The sequence below is a fragment of the Meyerozyma guilliermondii genome, genomic scaffold, assembly GCF_000149425.1.
Source record: "Meyerozyma guilliermondii ATCC 6260 scaffold_7 genomic scaffold, whole genome shotgun sequence".
Taxonomy (NCBI): Eukaryota; Fungi; Ascomycota; class Pichiomycetes; order Serinales; family Debaryomycetaceae; genus Meyerozyma; species Meyerozyma guilliermondii.
The window spans coordinates 737046-750539 of NW_001809794.1; the positions used below are offsets into that span (position 1 = coordinate 737046).

The 13494-nt window shown below is 44.1% G+C and overlaps 5 protein-coding genes across 5 annotated transcripts; 2 read left to right on the top strand and 3 right to left on the bottom strand. All coding sequences in view use genetic code 12, as the record gives it.

The window, feature by feature from the left end:
• Nucleotides 1–46: 46 nt before the first annotated feature.
• MYO2 (myosin 2) lies at nt 47–4732 on the bottom strand (the record flags this gene model as incomplete). The annotated part of the gene is made up of 1 exon (XM_001482523.1): nt 47–4732. The coding sequence occupies one exon, from the start codon at nt 4730–4732 to the stop codon at nt 47–49; it is 4686 nt and encodes a 1561-aa protein (XP_001482573.2).
• A 738-nt stretch (nt 4733–5470) lies between these two features.
• Nucleotides 5471–7114, bottom strand: CYB2 (Cyb2p; the record flags this gene model as incomplete). The annotated part of the gene is made up of 1 exon (XM_001482524.1): nt 5471–7114. The coding sequence occupies one exon, from the start codon at nt 7112–7114 to the stop codon at nt 5471–5473; it is 1644 nt and encodes a 547-aa protein (XP_001482574.2).
• A 981-nt stretch (nt 7115–8095) lies between these two features.
• On the top strand, nt 8096–9415 carry CUP2 (Cup2p; the record flags this gene model as incomplete). Its single annotated transcript, XM_001482525.1, has 1 exon — nt 8096–9415. One exon carries the CDS (start codon nt 8096–8098, stop codon nt 9413–9415), a length of 1320 nt encoding a protein of 439 aa, XP_001482575.2.
• Nucleotides 9416–9418: 3 nt separating this feature from the next.
• PGUG_05596 (uncharacterized protein) lies at nt 9419–10681 on the bottom strand (the record flags this gene model as incomplete). Its single annotated transcript, XM_001482526.1, has 1 exon — nt 9419–10681. One exon carries the CDS (start codon nt 10679–10681, stop codon nt 9419–9421), a length of 1263 nt encoding a protein of 420 aa, XP_001482576.2.
• Nucleotides 10682–10888: 207 nt separating this feature from the next.
• Nucleotides 10889–13333, top strand: RAD54 (DNA-dependent ATPase; the record flags this gene model as incomplete). The annotated part of the gene is made up of 1 exon (XM_001482527.1): nt 10889–13333. One exon carries the CDS (start codon nt 10889–10891, stop codon nt 13331–13333), a length of 2445 nt encoding a protein of 814 aa, XP_001482577.2.
• Between the last annotated feature and the right edge of the window lie 161 nt (nt 13334–13494).

Below are 13494 nucleotides of genomic sequence, written 5' to 3' on the forward strand. Positions count from 1 at the left end.
TATAAACAGTCGTCTTCTGTGATCGAACACAAGAACGAAATATGCGTCATGCCTCTGTAGTAACACCGTTTTGCAACGGCGATTCCATCTCTTCCCTTCCATTTATTGAGTTTGCTTCTTGAACGGAGGCATTCTTAGCGACTAGCTCAACAATGCGCCTGATAACAGGCAAGCTCAACCATGCGGGAACATATGCTTCCACTCTAGAGAATGGCCGCAAGTTCACTGATCTAAATGGATCATTGAAATGACCGTCGGTAGAAACAACTTCGAACAATTCGTCGCTGTTGGTTCCGTCCGTTGTCTTAACCCTATCTGCCACAGCCTGCAACACGTTGGGGGCTATAGGAGTCTCATAGTCTGCCACGAAGTATTGTGATATGAGCTTTTGGATTTGAATTGGCTTTAAGGCATAGCAAATTTCGTAGATGATTTCAATGTCATCAGGGGTATTCTTTCGGAGTTGTAATAACTTAGCGGCTTGAAGCAAGTGACTCAAATAGCCAGAACCTTCGTGTATCTCATGACCTTTGCACCATTCCTCTAATCTGGTGACATTGTAATTCAACTGCAATCCACGTTTCCAGGATAAGAAGTTACGTCTCATGATCAAGTCGTTGAAACACAACGCATCCACGAAACGCAATAATTCGATTATCACTTCAGTCATTACTTCTTGCTCAATAAAGTATGATTTCATGGACCAATAGACAGCATTAAAGAAGCTCAAAATATCATCCATCTTGTATTGTATGCCAGGAGAAAACACCTTTGACAAAAAGGGCGAGTTTTCCGGAGCCATGAATCCTGGCAATGATTGTGAAAGGACAACAGCAGACACCGCTTTCTTTTCCAAATCTTTTTCCATCTTTTTCATCCACATATTATAGATATTGTAAGAGAGAGATTCAAAGTCTTCCTTGACCACCGCAACTAACTTCAAGTACTCATCGAACTCCGCCTCACTCATTTCATGAGATAAAGTGTCGTTCGAAATAATCGTTTGTTGCGCATAAGACACAAATGAGTACAACTCATGAGTGTTGGACAACCAGAACGCACCATTCAGAATCACATCATCATCCTTTAAGACAGACACGAGCTGTTGAATGGCAGCTAGGACTTCGCCCAAAAACTCCTCACTCTCCTTGGTGAGTCCCAATCGCCACATATCCGAGATGATGATTATGATTATACGAGCTGGGAATAATACTTCCTTTCGGGTCAAATCGGCTGCAACGCCAGCAGGTGGGATCTTCAAACCCTTGAGCAAACCATCGACAATCTCCCTATGTAATTGTCTTGAATCACGTAACAATCTGAACAACTCATCATTGATATCGTCAACATTAGCGACGTCATCTGGCGACACAGCTATGACAGAGACTGGGCGGTTGTTTTGATCAAGCGAGGCTGGAGAGTTCCATGCCAATGCGCTACTATGACGCTTACTGCTTGCACTTCTGGTTTTGGCATTCACAATGCCACCTCTCTGTTGTTGAGATTGAAGTGTAGCTAATTCCGTCTTTAATTGCTCGATGTGAGATTTTAAGTCAATCTCAATAGTATCACGCTTCACCAAAGCATCCTTCGTCTCGTTCAATTCTGCAATCTTACGCAGGACCTCTTGTCGCAACTCTGCTTGTTCCTTCGACAATTTCTCTATCTTTTCCTCCGCCGCTGAATATTCAGCCTTAATCGATTCGAGTTCTTTATTCAAGGATTGAATCTCTTCTTGATGATTGGCGTTTTGAGAATCAAACTTTTCATTGAATTCAATTTCCCTTGATTTTAAGGTCTCATGAGCAGTACTAGACTGTTGCAACAAATTCTTCAAGTTGGTGATATCCTCTATCATACGCTTATTTTCTTGGATCTTCGAAGTCAAGGATTGTGTGAGTTCAATGACCTTATTCTCTAACCTGTACGATACTTCCTGCAAATGATTGACAGATTTAGCATCGACTTTACGCTGTTTCAATTCAGCAATTGCAAGGCGTCTTCTTATGCATGACTGAATCAATACGACATCCTTTCTTGACTTCTTGTAAGCCTTTCTTGCCGCATACCCACGAACTGCGCTCTGAATAGTCACTGCAGAATTTTCCGTCCTTTGTTTAAGAAGAGCGTGTCTGACTTGTTTACCCCTGATAGATTTTTGTAATACAATCACTGACTTCAAAGTCCGTTGCAATTGCTGTCTGGCGACGAAGCCTCGAATAGCAGTTTGAATCTTAATGGCAGCATTGGTTTCCATTTCTCTCTTCACTTGAGCACGTACGACTCTACCACGAGCCAAAACTTGAAGAGCAATGTGCGATGCTCGAATATCCAAGTATCTCTTACGATAGACATACCGTCTCATATTCTTTTGAAGCATCACGGCCGACCTGTACAACTTCTCTGATCTCAAATTTTCGAAATGAGCCAACATACCAGCCTTGAAAAAGATCTTGGTATTACCAAGTTGGTACTTTGACTTGTCGTCAATGTTGCGCTGCAAAATGGTATCACACAAACTAGTAACGGACTCCTGGGTTGTCTCTTCACTCATAACCTTCATCCAAACTTCCGATGGAGCCAAAATGCGATACCTATCGGCGAACTCAACATATGTCCATCGGGAAGGGAATCCAGCACACGATATCCTAATTGTCTCAAGCACACCGCAAGCTCGCAACTGTGACAAAACCATAAGAGAATCAAATTCCCAGGCCTTCTTTAGTTCATTGGGCTTGATACACCTGATATAATGCACATTCGTTGAATCAATAGTTTTCATCAATTCAATCAATGAGTTTTTGAACATCGAACCCAAGGTGGGCTTTTTACTTGCCAAAGATCTTGTTTTCGATGCTGAGGCATCTACCGCTGAAGCCGTTTTGTCAATGATCGCCAAAATCGATTGCAATAATGGATTCGAGGAATTCTTCATGACATCGAGATGACCTTCGCCAACAGTATCTCTGTTCTTTTCTATGAATCCGTCGATATCGTACTCAACGTCAAGCGCATAATGACTGACGACAAACTTTGTTTGACCAAATCTCGGTTTCTTGAAAACCTTATTAGTGGGTGCCTTGTCAAGAGTTTGGTACATTTTTTCGATCCAAGACTTGTCATTACCGGAGGGTAACCTAGATTCTTCATCAAGTAAGGCTAAAATTCCCAACTTGTTCTCAATCAAGTTGATGCAGGGTTGATTGTCAGCGAAGTCAATGAATGACCATTCAATCTCTTCTTTCACATACTCCTCTTGCTCCAATTTAAACACATGCTGATTGAACTCCTGTTGAAGCTTCTCATTAGCGTAATTAATACAGAACTGCTCGAAGGAGTTTTTGTCGAAATGCTCAAACCCATAAATGTCAAGAACACCGATGAACAGCTTGATTTTCGCCTCCACTTCGGGAGGGCATAAGTCAGTGTTGACATAGTCTACCAACCAATCGAACAATGCTGAGTAGATGTACTTCGAAAAGGAATCTCTAGCCACAAGCGCCTGACTATGGTTCAAGTTACTGACAATCTTCTCGGACCTTGTAGTGATTTGTTTCTTCACACACCACTTGGAAAAGGCAACTGGGTCGATGCCTAAAAGATCACAGGCCTTCACCAAATTTGGCTCATCCGAGGATAAATGAGCATCATTTCTAGTTGCAGCGAACTCAATGTTTCCGATGTGTAATAAAGCAGCGAGAATTTTATAGATCTCAAACTGCTGGTCATTGCCAATGCCAATCAAAGCCAATGCATCCTTAGTGATTCTAAACTCCTCAGCATCGTCGACGCCATCTATAACGGGGGTTCCTCCTTGATTCGTGTATCTATAGTCATGAGCCTCTAATAAACTCAACTTTGCCTTGTCGTCCTTCTCCATACCAGCTAAAAGCTGGTAAAAGATATGGTAGTTTCGTTCAGATTTAGGCTGGAAGACCAATCTTGATCTCTCAAGAAGATAGGTTCTGATACGTGCACCGATAATGGAAGTACTCTCATCAAACAAAATTTCCAAGTACTTACCGAAACGTGAGGAGTTGTCATTTCTGGTTGTCTTCGCATTTCCAAAAGCCTCCATGATTGGATTGGTGGCAAGAATCTGTTTTTCGACCTCAGACATATCTGACTTGTGCTCCGTTCCTATGTTATTTTCCAATTCAGATTCTTCTTCGACTGACGCAAAGTAACGCATAATGTACTTGGCACTAACAGTCTTACCGGCACCTGACTCTCCACTGACAACAATAGTTTGATTCTCGTTATCTGACTTCATACATCGATAGGCATCCTCAGCAATGGCGAATAAATGAGGATCTAACTCGCCCCTACGCTTCCCTGCGTATGCTTGAACGATATCCTGGGAATACAACTGATCCACTCTTTGAAACGGATTGGTTGCAATCAAGACAATACCCGAGTATGTATAAATATTGAGCTGGGAGTATCTGAGTTTGATGGCATGAAGCACAGCAGGCTCATTCAAATAGGAAAGACTCGTCAAATCCTCGGCAGCCTCCAAAATGGGAGGATTTCGCAAAGGAGGAAGTTTGTCGTTCTCTTCGCTCAAGTTATCCGACTGAACCTCAAAGGTTTGAGATTCGTCATTTTCGGAGACAAGCTCGAGCACATATTTGTCTCCGCTTTTCTTGTTTGACTTCACAACCGTACCGATCCATCCAAGTTTCTCGTCAGGGTACCAGCACCTAGTGCCAACATCGTATGCGGAAACCATCGTGAGCACACGCGTACTTAGCTTAAAAGATTCAAGTACACTCGATTACTTAGAAAAGATAATCGGTCGTAATTGTGGTGATCTAAAAAGTGTACTACGAAGCGAGCTTTTTCACTGACTTTGAGTTGAAGGTCTTCGTCACTAATATTATCGAGACTTCTATCGTACACCAATAGTTACGAAGCTGTTTGGTTGGATATTAATGATTTTCAGCCACCGCCTCAACTTCGCACGATGTTTGTTTGAGCGAAGTTTGATCTCGTTGAGAACACGAACGCGTTTGGGAGTGAGTAGCACAATAACAGCAATATGCAGGCCGTCAATTCCGAGAATGGAGGGGAAATTTCAATGGGAATGAGTTAACACCGGAAACTACAAAAAGGTAGTTGGGCGAATCCGGGGTTTTGGAATAAGGTTAATCAACGCGTTTAGGCAATAAAGGAATAACCTACAAAATTTTTCACATGTCAAAGCCGGGTGACGCCCTACAGGTCTTGTCGCGCAAGTGCAGGACGAGACGGCCAGTTCCTGTACAGAATCAACCATAGGTTTCAGATGATGGAGTAAGTTGTTCATCTTCATGTACGATGGTCAATGATGAGAGGTTGTAATTAGTAGCTTGTAAACTTCTATTCACTCTACTAAAGCTTGGAGTCTTTGAATTCTGGCGATTCCAATGGTTCGTAGACTTTTCCAAAAAGCTTGTCCTCTGGAATATATCTGTTCAAGCTTCTAACGTCAACAAAGTTTTCGTTTCAACTGGTCCATCGTGGTAGCACCTAAGAGACGCATGTTCATGATCATTTCATCCTTCAAAATTTGAAAGGCTCTAACCACACCATCGACACCATAGGTGGACATGGCGTACAAGAATGGGCGACCAATACCCACGCCTTTGGCACCAAGGGCAATTGCCTTTAGCACATCAGAAGCTCTTCTTACACCACCATCTATGTATACCTCCATTTTCGTATCAAGTTTGCGTTCCCGCAAAATTGGCATCAATTCAGCTAAAACCTGAATTGGAGGTGGAGAAAACTCCAATTGTCTACCACCGTGGTTAGACAAAACAATTCCGTCGACCTCGTGCTCGACCGCTTTCAAAGAGTCTTCCACTGTCTGAACTCCTTTCAAAATAATTGGCATTTTTGTAATGCTACGGAACCAAGCGATATCTTTCCAGTTAAGACCAGTGTCAATGAAAGAGGAAATGGCTCTGGCTGCACCTTGTGATCTGTCAGCATCATCTCCCTCTCCCTGAACGTGACTCAAGTCAGCGATGTCTTTGGATCTCATGTCTTTCTCACGACGGCCCAACTGGGGCGCATCTACTGTGATGAAGAGCCCTTTGATACCACGGTGCTCAGCATGCTGAACGATTTTTTGGCAAATTTCACGGTCAGCATTGACGTACAATTGAAGGAACTGTGTTTGCTCGTCGGTCGCTGCATCCACAATTTCGTCAAAAGAGCACGACGCAAGTGTTGGGATCATTTGTATAACACCTTCTTTAGCAGCAGCTTTGGTCAAGACAACCTCACCTTCCGGGTGACCCAACTTTCCCAATGCGGTTGCAGTAATGTAGAAGGGCACTGAGGTCTTACATCCGAGCATAGTTGTTGAAAGATCAATGTTGGTAACGTCCACCATGATACGAGGCTTGAAGTAGATTCGGTGGTAGGACAAGTGATTCTCACGAAGAGTGATCTCATCGTCACTGCCCGAGGAGTAGTATGCCCACGCCACCTTCTCCATGGTATGGCGAGCCACAAACTCGAAATCATTCAAATTGTAGATTTGTCCCAAATCAGGCATCTTCTTAAGATATTGGCGACGCTTAAGTTCGTGCTCGGATGGTGGATCATCTTCGTCATCATCGTATTCATCTTCATCTTCCACGCTTGTAGTTCCTTCAGCGCTCACAGTCAATGGAAATGGATCTTTATCGTCTTGTTCGTCATACTCAACATCAAACTCGTCCACAACGTTTCCAGCCGACGAACCGGTCTGAGAAGTCTGAGAGGAACCAGCATGAGATCCACCACCAGGAGCTGAAGCTTCCTGACCGCCCGTTTCGCCGCTTGCTTTGGCCATTGACAGCCCGCTGGCGTCGATTTTCCCTTTCTTGGACTTTGCTTTTTTCAGTGGCTTTCCCGTAACCTCACCTTTATGGTACTTTGGGGCCAAATACTTGGTCAATGTGTCACCAGGGTGAATTGGATCAAACGCCTTGGTGGCATCCTTGCCGGCATATTTCAAAATTATCCCTGAACCCCCCGGATGTTCATCAAGAAAGTCCGAAACGTCATAAGCTTTGCCATGAATTACCACCCAGCAGTCCTTTTTATTGTTGTGTTGTTCAACCTCGCTGTATTCCACCATGATTCAAAAACACTTCCGCCCTTCAAAATGATTGTAAAAGCAAAAAAAAGCTTTCGGCCAAACCTGTCAAAATACTTATCGCCAGTGGGGTCTGCGGCTCATGCTCCAACCCCACAGCTTATGTTCCACTTACATAATTGGCGGGTATTTTTGGCATGAGGTCATGTATGTGTATGCAGGGACTGCCCGTTTGCTGTTTCACAATAGCTGCAAATTAGAGAAGGCCCCTTTATATAAAATGGTATTCAGAACGGAATGGTAATCAAAACGGCAGAGTCACAAAATCGTGTATAGCAAATATTCTCGTAACTGTGCCCTTTGGTGGTGACTTTTGTGACTGCGTCTTACACATCCGAGTAGCCGCATCATACTGCGACGTCTCAAACAAAGACCTTTTTAACTTTGTAAGAATAAGCTGATCACATCTTGGCGTGACTCATTTGCCACTTATGCGTGTACCCGTTGCGCTTTTCTTTTTCCTTCCCAACTTTTCTGTCCCTGCAGGTGGGTCCGACAAGCCTGGCCCGGCTGACACAGCCCGGTTGTGGCACGACCGGGTCAATTTTTTAGCCTTCTCGGACCCATCAAAAGTACGATTCTTACCAAATTACTGATCAGCCAAAAACTATTATCAACCCTCTGGCGACATTTGCTGTGCAAATCGTGAACTATCTCACCTTGTCTGTGTCGAAAGGCTTGTTGGAGCTTCTTTGAACATCTGGCTCGAACCCACTTTGTGCTCGGCCACGAATCTTGTGCTGCTAACTTTCACCACTCCGGTGAAGTGTCCAACGATCGGAAAATATCGATTGATTGGATAATTTTGGGTTTGGTCTAGGGCCACCGAATTTATTGTTTTTCCCCCAAGTTTGTATGTCTACGGTAGCCTGAGACAGTTCTACGATCCTTATAAGACTTGGTTCTTTATCCTGATTACTTATTCCTTTGTACGATTTCCCAATTATAGATTGCTCAACGAAGATGGTCTTGATCAACGGTGTTAAATACGCTTGCGAACGGTGTATTCGTGGCCATCGTGTTACCACTTGTATCCATACTGATCAGCCCCTAACGATGATCAAACCCAAGGGTCGACCTGCTTCGCAATGTCTGCATTGTCGAGAGCAAAGAAAGATGAAAAATGTCCACATTTCTTGTACGTGCAACAAGAAGGGAAAGTCACCGGGAACCCACTTGGCCCTGTGTCCATGCAACAAGAACACACATTGTACGTGTGCTTGCGTTTCTTCTAAAAAGTTAGAAAAATCAAAGAAGAAAACCTTGAGGAACCATTCCGATAGCGAAGCGGCACTGTTCTCCACGCCCAACGACGACGGGTTGGGTGTCAACTTGCCAAATCACGACGATTCTCTCAACTCCAACTATGTGTTTGAAGACATGGCAGAGAACCTTGACACTAATTCTGGTCTTTTTGACTTGTTCTCAAACCAAAACGACCAGTTCATACCTGCTCAGCAAATAAACCTGCTGCAGTTTCTGGATGTGCCCAATTCTGCGTCGTCGTCTCCGGTACCATCAAGTTCAAGTAACGCTGCTTTATCCTCTGCAACACCACAAGAACTGCAACACACCATAAAAGCCAACACCACACCCGCAAAAGAAGGCAGAAGAGTAGCCGGAGAAGAGTTAATGTTTCCTCTCTTTCCTTTGGTTGGATCATGCAGTTTTGATGATAGCGAATCGCGCCCCCTTCTGACTCTACCAGGAACCCATCATCCTAAACCAATTGTCCCAAACTCGGGCCACCAGCATTCAGCTGCTAGGCCAAAGCGACCAGAGTCAGTATTGTCTGTGGCCTCAAACTCCTCTACTGCAACAAACCAGAGCAGACTGAACGTACAGCTCGAGAGTTACTTCAATGGTCATTCAGGACCCATACAGAGCAATTCAGCAGCTTACCCTCCCTCATTACCTGAAAGTGCTTCTGAAGGGGGCCCACACGGACCTGAACCATCCGATCGAATGTTTGAAGAGGCAGAGTTCTTCGATCAAAATCCTTTCAATGAGACTCACGAGTTGAGACTTAACGAATATCAAAAGTTTATTGGAGCTATAAATTCACAACCTGGCCCGAGAAATGGCTATATGGAAAACCAGCTCGCAAGTATGCCACAACCGCATAACTATTCCCCAATCAACGAGCCTGGAGCTGGGTCAGCCCCATTGGCCGTAAATGTACCAGACCCACAAGAACAGTACAACATCGACTTTGGCGGTGGTCACATGTTCAACGATCTCGTGAGCCCAATTAAGTTTGAGACAAAGGACGTCAATTTGTAGTGGTTACAGCTGCAAGTCGAGGTTTTTTAGCCTGTTCATATTGGAATCAAGATCAATGGCGTTGTTTGTGTTTGCTTCATCGAGAAGTCGATCTCGCTTTTGTCGGCTTGTTTCATATATCGTATTCTTAGCATTTTCATCTTGCAAATATAGAGCAAGTTTTTCGTCTGACGTTTCAAAAATGGAAGTCTGATCTCTCTGCTGCAATGCACATAAACGTAGAAGGTATTCTAAAAGCGAGAGTGACAAGTGCTTGTCCTCTTGTGGTGCCGGCGCCTCGTCCTCTGATTCATCTTCTTCGCTATCACTGTCATCGAATTCGCCGACACCTACTTGACCTAGTGCTATCCACTCTTCGTTTTCGTCCTTGTCAACGAGCTTGAACATTAATACTGGTGCACTTCTCGATTCGAGTTTTAAAAGTTTGCCAGAAGCAGAAAAGAACATGCGCATGATGGACTTGACATCGTATACCACTACTTTTGGTTTCTCATCATGATACCGACCATCATTGTGGTCCTCGCGTATTTCCAAGGAGTACTGGAAAGACGATTTGTTGTTGGATATTATACGAACCAGAGCACGAGAGTATTCTTCTTTCCACGAAATGGCTAGCAAGTCGTCATCTTTGGCAACATCTACTTTCTTGTTGTCTTCATGGTCAATGTACTTGAGCCTGCTCGGGTTATAAAACACAGAGTAGTAAACGAGGTCAAAGACAGGTCCAACGTTACATGGCAGTTTAGACTCATTTGCTTTTGCAACTAAGCTAGAAGCCTGGAGTAACCGCCCTGGAGAAACAGAAGGTGATAAACTTGTCTTCATGGTGGTGCCAGATGTTGCAATTGACAACTGGAGGAGCGGAATAGCTTCATCAAGCTGAGTTAACAAATTATCCATGCATCTATTGACCTCTATCACGGATTCCTTTTCGTTAAGTGAGCTCAAAGTTTCTGTAATAGAGCTCATCTTAGTTTCAAAACGCTCAATCTCGCTTGTAACCGCTTCAATTAGCTCGAGTGATGGTTCAAGAGATGTGTTCCCTCTGACTGCCGCCAATCGTATAAGGTCCATTGCCTGGCCTAAAATGTCAGTTTTTATTCTTATTTTGGTTCTTTTGTCCAAGATCTTCTTCTTTTCCGATTCAGGGATCTTGTCTAGAAATTTGGTCACAGTACGAACCGCATATCCAGAAGCAAACGTGATGCCCAGTCGTATAGCAAACGTAACTGCCTGGCTACCTGCTCTTGCTAGAAGTTGATCCATGGTATAGATGTAAAAAGAATGTGTTCAGAAAAGCGGTTCAATAAGGTAAATAAGTTTACTCTTTTATAATCAATGAAGTGACCCTAGGTTCATCTCACGATCTGTGTTCACCACACAAAATACTGCATATACTCCCGCAGACCTTTAGTAGCGCGTTGTTTACCTGGCTGCGTAATCAGATCGTAACTTTCACTCTCCTCTAAGATAATGAAACGGCCTCTTTTGAAAGAGTTTACCACTCCCCTTGGAAGCGGTGCGGGAATGCCACCGGAAAGAAGACCACCACCTGTGAAAGATAGTGCTGTTAGATTACAACGACCGTTTAAAGTTCCCTTTGCCACAAACCACGTTGAGTCTCGTCAGCCTGCTCGTAAAGCACGAAAAGTGACGAACTATGTCGAGGTGTTTGAGGACGGGAACGGAGAACAAGCAGATGGCGTTGATGGAGAGGGTAATATTGTGCGGAATAAGCGGTTTGGTGCATTACTACCCAGACTGGTTAATGTAGACCATGGAGATCGAAAGCTCAAAAAGTCGTTCAGTGTCCCTTTTGCTAAAGGATCCAAAGGAGAAGCTACGTACGGTACTAATGGAGGGCCACCTCCGGCACTTGGAACTCGTAGACAAGCAATACTTCCTCCTCGACCACTACATGATCCTACGTCTGAGTTTGCAATTGTTCTTTATGATCCGACAATGGAGTCTTTTGACCAAGGTGATGACGGGGATAAAAAGGAACCCACGCCCGAATCCGAAACCGATGACTCGAAGAAGGATTCATCGCGACGCAAGTCACAACATAGATCATTAGCAGAGATATTGGGCATCTACAAGCCGCAAACCAAGTTTGCCGATGTCCCCGTCGTGATCGACCCACGGCTAGCGAAAGTATTAAGACCCCATCAGGTGGCTGGAGTAAAGTTTCTCTACAGGTGTACTTCGGGGTTGATGGACCCAAGGGCCAAAGGTTGTATAATGGCCGATGAAATGGGACTTGGTAAAACTCTTCAATGTATTGCGTTGATGTGGACGCTTCTTCGACAGGGTCCTCGTGGTACAAAGACCATCTCGAAATGCATCATTGTCTGTCCTTCTTCCTTGGTCCGAAACTGGGCAAATGAGATAGTCAAGTGGTTAGGTGAGGGTGTGTTGACGCCACTTGCTGTCGATGGAAAGTCTACAAAGTCCGCAGACTTAGGCCCTGCATTACAACAATGGTCAGTAGCTTCTGGCCGTAACATTGTGCGTCCAGTGCTAATTATATCTTACGAAACGTTGCGAAGAAACGTTGATAAACTCGCCGGTACAGAGGTGGGTCTCATGCTTGCAGATGAAGGGCACCGTTTGAAGAACGGCGATTCATTAACCTTCACTGCTCTCAATGCCTTGCGGTGTGAAAGGCGGGTTATTTTGTCAGGCACACCCATACAAAATGATCTCTCGGAATACTTTTCATTGTTGAATTTTTCAAACCCAGGTTATCTTGGAACACGGAACGATTTCCGTAAAAACTTTGAAAATGCAATTTTGCGTGGACGTGATGCTGATGCCACTGATAAAGAGAAGGAAATCGGAGATCAAAAATTGAGTGACTTGTCAAAACTTGTCTCCAAATTCATCATCCGTCGGACGAACGATATCCTCTCGAAATACTTGCCTATCAAGTATGAGTATGTTGTTTTCGTCAAGTTGTCTCCTCTTCAGAAGGCTTTATACAAGCATTTTCTCACGTCTCCGGAGGTGCGTAAACTATTAAAGGGTGCTGGATCTCAACCATTGAAAGCAATTGGTATGCTCAAGAAGTTATGCACCCATCCTGAACTTTTAAGATTGCCGGAAGAGGTCCTGGGTTCCGAAGATATCTTACCAGACGACTATGAATCAAGTGGACGGGACAAGGAAATCAGGACGTGGTACAGTGGCAAGTTTGCTATGCTCGAGAGGTTTTTGCATCAGATACGCACTGAAACTGACGACAAAATAGTGTTGATATCGAATTACACTCAAACCCTCGATTTGATAGAAAGAATGTGTCGTTACAAGAGATACCAGTGCTGCCGGCTTGACGGTACGATGAATATCAATAAGCGCCAAAAACTCGTTGATCGTTTCAACGATCCCGAAGGTCAAGAATTCATCTTTTTACTCTCGTCGAAAGCAGGTGGTTGCGGTATTAATCTCATTGGAGCTAACAGGCTCATTCTCCTTGACCCTGATTGGAATCCAGCTGCGGATCAACAAGCATTGGCAAGAGTGTGGAGAGATGGACAGAAGAAAGACTGCTTCATTTATCGATTTATTCTGACAGGAACTATCGAAGAGAAGATATTCCAAAGACAATCAATGAAGCTCTCATTGTCGAGCTGCGTCGTGGACGAAAAAGAAGACGTGGACAGACTTTTCAGCGCGGATCTACTTCGTCAGCTCTTCCAATTTCAGCCAGACACTCTATGCGATACTCATGACACATTCAAGTGTCCTAGATGTGATCCTTCAGGACAACGAATGAAGGCTCCTGCCATGCTCTACGGTGACAGTACCACCTGGAATCACTTGCAAAAGGACGATTTGGCAAAAAACGAGGACTCGCTTCTACAGAGAGAATCTCTACACGACGATGTAACCTACGCATTCCAATACATTTCTCATTGAATACAGTGTTTTTCATCTCGATTTCGCGCGGGAGATATCGCCTTTTCGCACAGATGAAGAACAGAATTCGCTGGGGCAGCAGTTAAATCTCGCGCGTGAAACGTTCATGAATTCGTCAATACTTTTTTGCAAATTCGTAGAATTTCATAATCATTTCGTAT